At 51.7% G+C, this 8,614-nt stretch overlaps 1 protein-coding gene across 3 annotated transcripts in view; it reads right to left on the bottom strand.

The window, feature by feature from the left end:
• Window positions 1-8,614, bottom strand: part of DNAH1 (dynein axonemal heavy chain 1) — a 66,145-nt gene that overhangs the window by 48,258 nt on the left and 9,273 nt on the right. For all 3 annotated transcript variants that reach the window (XM_084796843.1, XM_084796844.1, XM_084796845.1), the window contains exons 8-13: window positions 6,731-6,892; window positions 5,896-6,148; window positions 3,812-3,969; window positions 2,779-2,990; window positions 1,881-2,179; window positions 812-962 (exon numbers count right to left, since the gene is read on the bottom strand). In XM_084796843.1, the coding sequence (XP_084652969.1) occupies window positions 812-962; window positions 1,881-2,179; window positions 2,779-2,990; window positions 3,812-3,969; window positions 5,896-6,148; window positions 6,731-6,892 (1,235 nt within the window). The remainder of the gene's footprint in view (window positions 1-811; window positions 963-1,880; window positions 2,180-2,778; window positions 2,991-3,811; window positions 3,970-5,895; window positions 6,149-6,730; window positions 6,893-8,614) is intronic.

Genomic DNA, 8,614 nt, shown 5'->3' with positions numbered 1-8,614 from the left:
CTGTGTTCTAATACAAATGCAGACGCTACTGGGAGGCCCACCGAGGGACCGAGGGACCGAGGGACCATATGCTCTCTTCCTGGTCTGACTCAGACTTGCCAAGGACAGTAATAAGTGGGGCAACCAGGCTGCTGGTGGCTTTGACTGACAGCAGGAGATCCAGGAAGGGACTTGAGTTATGAGAGGCTCTTGGCCTGGAGAGTGGGCTGTGTGCAGCTTGGGTGTATGTTTGCGCGGTGTCGGCGACTTGTGGAGACCCTGGATACCAGCTGCGTGTGGAAGTCCACCTGGGTCTGCACTTGAGGTGGAGAAAGGGCCTAAGAGCTGGAGAGGATAAATGGGGTAGGATACAGGACTTGTGGCTATGGCAAAATTAGTCTAATTAGTCTACGATTCAAACTAGTGTCCTGGCCGGGCATGGTGGCGCACGCCTGTAATCCCAGCACTCGGGAGGCAGAGGCAGGCGGATCGCTGTGAGTTCGAGGCCAGCCTGGTCTACAAAGTGACTCCAGGACAGCCAAGGTTAACACAGAGAGACCTTGTCTCAAAAAAAACCAAAAAACAAAACAAAACAAACTAGTGTCCTGATACTTAGCTATTTTAGAAACTAGGTTTAACCAGTTTACTTTCTCCACGTCTATAGGCAGTAATGTTAACATTTATAGTGAGGATTAAAGGAGCTATTTGTGAATTTCAAAGACACCCCTACTGTCCACTAAGTAGAAGGCCAGCGGTAATGAACTGCTCTGGCATTTGTGACAGCATCCTGTGGCTCTCAGCAGCCAGGCCCTGCCCAGCCTGTAGTACACACCTTCTCCAGTTGAGGCACAGCATGGGTGGCCAGGATACCCTTGTCAAAGAGGTTGAGCAGAGTCATCTCAAACTGCTCAAGGGGTGTGCTGTAGTGCACCCCTGAGTTGTCCAGCACCAAGTCTACGCTGAACAGGGGATTCTTGCGGGGCCTGGAGGCAAAGAACTGGGCTGATTAAGAATGCCTACTCCTTGAGGTATTGTGAGCTCAAGTTTCTTCAAGCATAGCACTGCCTTCTCCTCCCTACAGGAACCCCCAATTTCCTAGAGAGAAAGGCGTGGGGCCAGCCAGAACCGTCCTTAGAGTGTTGCCCCAGAGATGTTGGGGAACCACAGAGCTAGTACCATCCTACCTTGGTTTTGAGGTCACTGGACAGGTGGGTCTGACCTAGGCACTTGCTAGAGCCCCCATGCTCTTCCGAGAGCCCACTATCCTCAGTTTCCCAAGTCCGAGGCACATCAAAAGCCTTGCTGAGAGATCCCAGCCAGGGCCCTGCTGATAGCTTTTGCTTTACTATAAAAATACACAGAAACCTCTTGGTGATCTTGACTGGCCCCTCTGACTTGTCCCATTTTCTCTGCCCTTCCACATTCCAGCCACACTTGCTAGCCTGTCCTTCCTCCACTGCCTCGGGTCTTTTAACCATTGGTGCTTCTGTTTCCATTTGGTCCTGCCAGTTGCCTCTAGTGTCCTCGTGCCTCAGATGCCACCTCCTCCCTGACCCCAAGGCAAAGGCCCATCCCTACAAGTCCATCACAAAACCGACAGTGATAGTATCTATTGAAGGTCTTACTGTGCCTGCTGCCCACTGACAGTAAGAACTCTATCTAAGAGTCACTAAGACCAACATCTGGCTCATGGTAAAGGCCCGGTACTATCAACCATGTAACGCAGAGTGACTGCATAAGTGCTGACCACCAGAATGCAAGCCACAGCTGGAGGGGTCACTTCTAGGTGACCAGGAGATGGCTAAGCGCTCCCTGATGTCAAGAGCCTGGTGTGCTGGGCACCCTGTCCTTGGTTTCCCCGACAAGGTCATTCCCTAGGGCCTCTGCCCACCTGGACACACCTGTAGGGGCTGTTGATGAGGTCTTCCCCCCAGGCCATGTCATCTGTACAGTCAAGCACACTGCAGCAAGCATCGCCGATGAACTGCGTGAAGCTGCCCAGCGAGTCCTGCACCAGGAAGCGCAGTGTGTCCTGCAGCATGTACTTGATGAGCTCCATCAGTTTGCGTAACTTTGACATGAGGTACACCTCCCAGTTGGTCTCATAGAGGTTGTACCAGCCCTTGCTCATGTCTCGGAGGCTGCCTCGCATCGCTACCTTCAGTGTGCTGACCCAGCTATCCTTGAGGAACATCTGCACCTGGAGTGGACACAAATTTCATTTAAAAAAAAAAAAAAAAGGCCACCCCAGGGCCCTACCATCCATGGCTACTGTGCTCAATACGCCAAGGTTCTTGAGAGGGGCCACCTCAGGACTCATGTGTAAGACTGTGAAGGGAAATCACCCGCAAGTTGTTGCCAAGCACTGCGGACCAACACCCTCAGTGTGACACCTGGGGTCCAGGGTTACTTGGAGGAGAGGCAGGGAACACGGGGGCTCAGAACAGCATGGGAAAGAGACAGACACACAGAAGAGAAAGAGGCAGAGAGGGAGAACCCAGGAATTGAGTTGAGAGAGACTGCAGCCACGCCCCTTACACCCTGGCCCTCAAGCTGTGGCCTCATATTGTGATATGGGAAGGCGGTTCTGTTCTCCCTTTTGGGATGTGAGATCCACCCTAAGGCCACTAGGGCTGGCTCAGGGGGACTGGAAAGGAAGCCCACCCTGGTTCTTCTTGCCCTGCAAGATGAGTTCCACCCTTGCCCCATTCTTGTCCCACTTCTCAGGGCCTTGAGGCCTGTGACTGTTGGCTCTAAGGGCCCGAGGCCCCCGTCCTCCATGCTCTGATGCTCGGGTACCTGGGAGAAGGTCTGAGACTGGATCTGTTCAAATTCCTCCAGGCGGCTGTACTTGGAGAGACTTGAGTGGAACAGGGACATGGAGGTCACCTTGTTGCACTCAGCTCGCACCTTGCTCAGAGCTGTGATGACTTCCGGCCGAGTGAGCAGGGACACAAAAGTGAAATCCTCTTTTTGCTCCCGGAAGGAGTACTTGGGGACACTCACTAGCCCTGAGGAGGGGACAGGGCCAATGTCAGAGCTGTCTGGGACACACTGAGGGTCAGGAGTCACCTACAGAGTGCTTGTGGAGGGGTCACACTGCTTCCTTCCTCAACAGTCAACACCATCCCCAGAACCCTTCTATTCTTACTGTAGCCTTTGGGAGTCACCTGCTCTGAGCCTCCCTCTGGGCTCACTAGTGCTGGCTGGCACCTGTGGCCACCCGACCTATCTTCTACTTGTGCCGCACAAAGCCAAAGGCTGGCCTGGAGCCTGCCCTGGGAGCCCAAAGGAGGGATATTTAGGAACAAGAATGCTTGCTCTCCACAGCCCTGCCAGTGTCCCGGGCACAGCACACACAAGAATCCGGGGCCAGGAAGTGTATGCAGCATGAATGAGTGGACTCAAGGCAAGAAGGACTCTCCGGGTTTTGCTCTGAGACTTGGTGTTCCACGTGTCCGTGCAGCTGTAGCAATGCCAGCTCTATCTTGTTACAGGAGGAAGCAAGGCTTATATGTCTTTGAGGCCTGACTATCAGGGTCCTAACATTTACATTTGACTATGGCTTTCCTGCTACATTTTCATCTTGTGGCTTTTGCATTACTGGGAAACACACACACACGCACGCACGCACACACACACACACACACACACACACACACACTGTTGTTCCCCGGACAAGATTACCCTGGGCATCTGGCAAAGGAATAGTTAGACACACAGGGCAGTATCAGGTTTATGAGGCCCTTAATGACTGAGCAGACAATCCTACAAGAGAGCTGGGGCTGGGGTGAGCGAGCCCGGTGGGCAGCCAGGGTCCGGTGGCTCTCACCTTGGTCGGGTACCTTTTCTTCCTCTTTCTTGGGAAGAGTCACGTAGGAGAACGTGTCTGGCTTTGAAGAGACAATTTGGTCAAAGTTGATCTTGTTCATGCTACGTTCATAGTCCAGGGTCACCTCTCTGGCCAGGCTGCTAAGGTGCTCCAGGACACTATCACAGAGAGGGAGACGGAGGCTCATATATCCGGCTGAACATCAATTATGAGTGCAATACAGTTTTTTGTAAAATAAACAAATTGAGTGCCAGGGGGGTCAAGGTGTTTGTCACCAAGCCTGATGACTTACATTTGATTCCCAAAACCACGTGGTGGGGGCAGAGAATGGACTCCCAAAAGTCATCTTGTGATCTTTATATGCACTGAGGCATGTGTGTGCACACACGCGCGCGCGCGTGCACATAATTAAAAAATATTTAACAAAAATTGCTAAATTAAAACACTTGAACCAAACTGTATCTCATAAAATGGTAAATATATATACCCTATGGTGTAGGAAGAACAGAACCAAATCAGCGTTGAATACAATATTTAGACTGTATTCTCTCATCCTAACAAGAAAAAGCGCACTAATGCCAGAACCGCCTACCGAGAAGCCCGGGGGTGGGGGGGTTGGGGAGGGTGAGGGGGTGGGCGGGGCGGGGGGCGGGGCGGGGTGGGGCGTGCCTGTAACCCAGGTAAGTGAGTGGCTGTGGCAGGATGATGCATTCAGGACTGTTTCAAAATAGAAAAACAAAGCCAACAAAATTTAAAATTTCATAGAGTGTTTTTATCCTAGGTGTCATGGATCAGCCATTCGAAGCTACTTTCGGTGTACTCTAAACTGAGCAAATCAACCAACGTGTGTTGAGCAGCGGAAACCAATTTTCCTCAGGTGAAGAAAGCCACAAGTATGTTAAAGTGAGAACGAGCCACGTGCTGTTGGAGTCAATTTGAAGGTATCGTTAGGGGCCCATGCTTTGAAAACACAGATGAATATTGAGAAAATATGGTGATGTATAGAGGTGCTATATATAAGGTTAATTATATCTAGAAAAAATATTCCCCCTAGATTTGTCTGCTCCAAGAACCTTGCAGCAATCACTTCCCAGGAACAATGACCATATCCAAATCCTGCCTTCTAAATTCCTGAGTAAATGTAGTCGGGGCTTCTTGGAGAAAAAGCCTATTTCAGGGGCCGGAGAGATGGCTCAGCAGTGAAGAGCACTGTCTGCTTTTCCGAAGGATCTGGGTTCAGTTCACAGAACTCACAAAGCAGCTCACAAGGACTCTGACTCCCTATTTTAGCCTCCACAGGCACCAGGCACACACATGTCCCATATAGATATAAGCAGGCACCCATACACATAAAATAAAAAGAAGACGTAAACGTCAGCTTCAAGGCTGTATGTGGGAAAATACAAATTAGGCTGAGGACTTCCTGCTGTGCCAGGAAGCAAAGGGCACAGGCCACGTTTCAGCATGAAAATTAAAAAGACGCTGCAATGTACTCCAACCCTTTCAACATAGCAAGACATCATGAGTCCATAAGGCTCCACAACGAGGCTACCAAAGACAACCAGACATTGTTTGGAGTCTAAGGCCTTAGCCAGCAAGTCACCTGGGCCAACTTGATACAAACTGGAGGACCACCAACTGAGAAATGCTTCCATCAGACCACCCGTTGCCAAGCCTGTAGGACATTCTCTTGATTAATGATTGATGTGGGTGAACCCAGCCCACAGAGGGCTGGTGCCGCCCATGGGCAGGTGGTCCTGGCTTATATAAAAAAAAAAATCAGGCTGAGCAAGGCATGAGGAGCAAGGCAGGAGGCAGCACTGCTCCATGAGCTTCTACTTGATTCAGCTCCTGCCTCCAGATTCCTGCTCTTCTTGAGTTCCTGCCCTGACTGTGCCCAGCGATGTGCAAGTACGAGATGAAATAAACTCCTTCCTTCCCAAGTTGCTTTTGGTCAGGGTGTTTTTACCAAAGTAACAGACACCCCAAGACATCACCCCACAAAGATGTGTCAGTGGTTGCTGCGTACCCTGGCAACACCAACCCCATAAAAAGCTCCGGGGAGACTGCAGCACCCAATATACCTTGGTCCCTTGCGCATGCGCGGTGTGGTCAAAGCCCACTGTTTGATCTTGCTCAGGCTCTTCTCATTGATGACCCTGCGGCCTTCGGTGGGCATGCAATCCACATACAGGTTGTACAGCAACAGCGCCTCTGTGTTCTTGCGCAGAGCGTTGGCCTCTACCACACGCTGTGTGAACACGCGAGGATCCTCAGCACAGAAGAGCAGCTGGATCCGCGGCACCCAGTACTGGGAGGCCAGAAGGGGTGGCCTTCCTGGGGGGGTCAGGTGGGAGGATGAAAGGGACACACAGTCAGGCGTTCCGGTCTGGAGTACTGGCTTCTGGGCAGCTGTGCCTCAGCTGGTGGCTCTGAGCAAGTGATTGTTATCATGGTGCGGGGTGCTCCCCCTCCCACCCCCCCCACCCCCCGGCCAAATGTGTGAAATGGGCAAAATGACAGTTCCTGCACGTTCCACTTCAGAAGAGTAACAGAGGGATGCATGTGAAGAAAATACTTTGTAAACTGTAAAAAAAAGCCTTGTGCTGGCAAGAGATACACAGGGGCGGCTCTTCACATGTCCCCTCCTCCACCTTACTCCAGAGCAAACATGACTGATTGTCAGGCCCTGGTTTCCTAATACAACGCCATGCTGCTCACCGCCACCAGGCCCAACAATGGCCACTTGTCTTCTCCAGGTGCTCTGTTTCAAATTGGTCAGGGTCAAACAGACCCTTATTATTAGCCCCAGAGAGGTAGAACTCAGAGCCGAGGTGGTGGGATTGGGCCATAATCACAGGCCGGGCCAAGCTTGAGCTGGGTGGGACCCACCCGGAGAACATCGTGCGCAGCTTGTACCTTTGGGGGTGACCCCTCCATTCACGATGGGCATCCCCATCTCGTCCCGCACCAGGCCTCTCTCGTCAGTTTTCTGCACCAAGTACAGTTTCTTTTCTTTGTCGTAGTCAAGGACACCAACCTCACACCATCTATAGTCCAGGCTCTGACTCTTGGGGTCATCTAAAATAGAGAGGGACACCCACCCAGTACTCTCTGCCACGGCAGTGGACATGGGGTTTCTGAGTGTGGCAGTTCATGTTGGAACTGGATCTCAGAGGTCACTAGACTGGTGTCTCTTCCTCCACGGTACCATTTCTGGCTCCAGCTGAGCACTGCTCTGCTCATATGCTGCTTGTCTGCCCATCCTTGTGACTCTGGGGCTTGTTTCTGCCTCAGGCCCTTTGCGCTGGCCGTGACCTCTGCCTGACGACTCGTTCCCTGCTCACGTGGCTCCTCCTTGGAGAAGCACCTCTGCTTCACAGGGCATCTTTGCCTCATGTGCTCTCTAACCTGTTGCTCTTTTCGTGTCCTTCACCCCAACTTGGTCATGCTGTTGTTTACTGACAACATGACCAAGGGCAGGAGCCATTGCTGTCCCATATTAAGCATGGCTGGGGCCTTGGGCTTAGGATTGAAATTGATGCACAGTCAGTATTAAGTGTGTTATTGAAGAAGTAAGACACACACACACTGTGCCCAGCAGAGAACATCTCAACAAGTAGTGGCTAAAAACAAACTGGTGGGTTCTCCAGCTTGGGATAAGGAAGAAAGGGCAGGAATTCTGGGAAAATGGCCCCTGCCTCTGCCATCAGACGGGTCAAGGAGGCCGCAGCTGTGACCTGTCATCTGCTCTGGTCTTACTTTGCTCTTCCCTTCCTGGGATGTTTCCTTTGTGAAAACACCAACCTCATCGTGGCTCAACTTACAGAAAAATCTGTACAAGAGACTACCCGCCAAAAAAGAAGAGGGTCCTGACAACTGCTTCCTGTGGGCCCCTCTTTGCTCTAGCTAGTGTCCCTGCTCAAGGCCAGGGCCCCAGTGAAGGGAGGAGGCTGGTATTCAGCTCATTTAAGGTCAATGCAGCCCATTCCTGATGGTTTCATTGCCAGGAACTAGAGAACTGGGGTCAATTGAAACTATTTCTGTAATTTAAGTCCAAAGTGAAGGAAACACCCTGGGCTTCTTGTCTACCTCAGATAAATTGATTCCAGTATTAATGTATGTTTTAAATGAAGCATATTTGCAGGCTGCTCAGTGAAGTGTCATGGCCCTCCCGGAGGGTGCACAAGTGTTAAGCCTGACCTTGTTCACTTAGTCCTGCCTTCCACCTGGTGACTGGGTGGCTGGGTCTACTCACTCCACAACACTGCCATTCGTCACCAAACAGGGAACCGACCGGCCTGCAGCTCTGCGCAGCCTTCAGCCCATCTGCTACCAACCTCCACGCTATACTTAGGAATCTTCCTAGGAAGGCTCCACGAGACCTGGTCACGCAGGCCAGAGTGGCATCTGTGTGCACCCTGTCACTGTCCCTGACAGCAGGCAGGAACCTCTGTGGCCATCGGGGCAGATTAGAGGCCGACGGAGGAACCGTGGGCACTCTGTAAAGAGACGCAGGCAAGGGTGAGACACGCCAGTCTGGGTGGTGTCCGATGGGTGTGTGTGGAAAGGGTGTGTTAGTGGTTGTGAATGTGTGACCGTGGCACAGATGATGAGTACGTGTGCTGGAAATGTGTTTGAACGCAACGACATGCCAGGGAGGTGGATGGTGTGTAACAGTGAGTGTGACCATATGCGACAAAGTGTGCATTTATGCTCCAGTGAACAAGTGTGTATTGTCCATGCAAGAGAAAGAGCTGAGAGGTCACTGAGAGCAGAAGCGACAGTGATTTCAGGATGATG

Source organism: Acomys minous (assembly GCF_964271855.1).
Source record: "Acomys minous genome assembly, chromosome: 9".
In the NCBI taxonomy this organism is placed as follows: domain Eukaryota; kingdom Metazoa; phylum Chordata; class Mammalia; order Rodentia; family Muridae; genus Acomys; species Acomys minous.
This window is presented reverse-complemented; position numbering and strand designations above follow the sequence as displayed.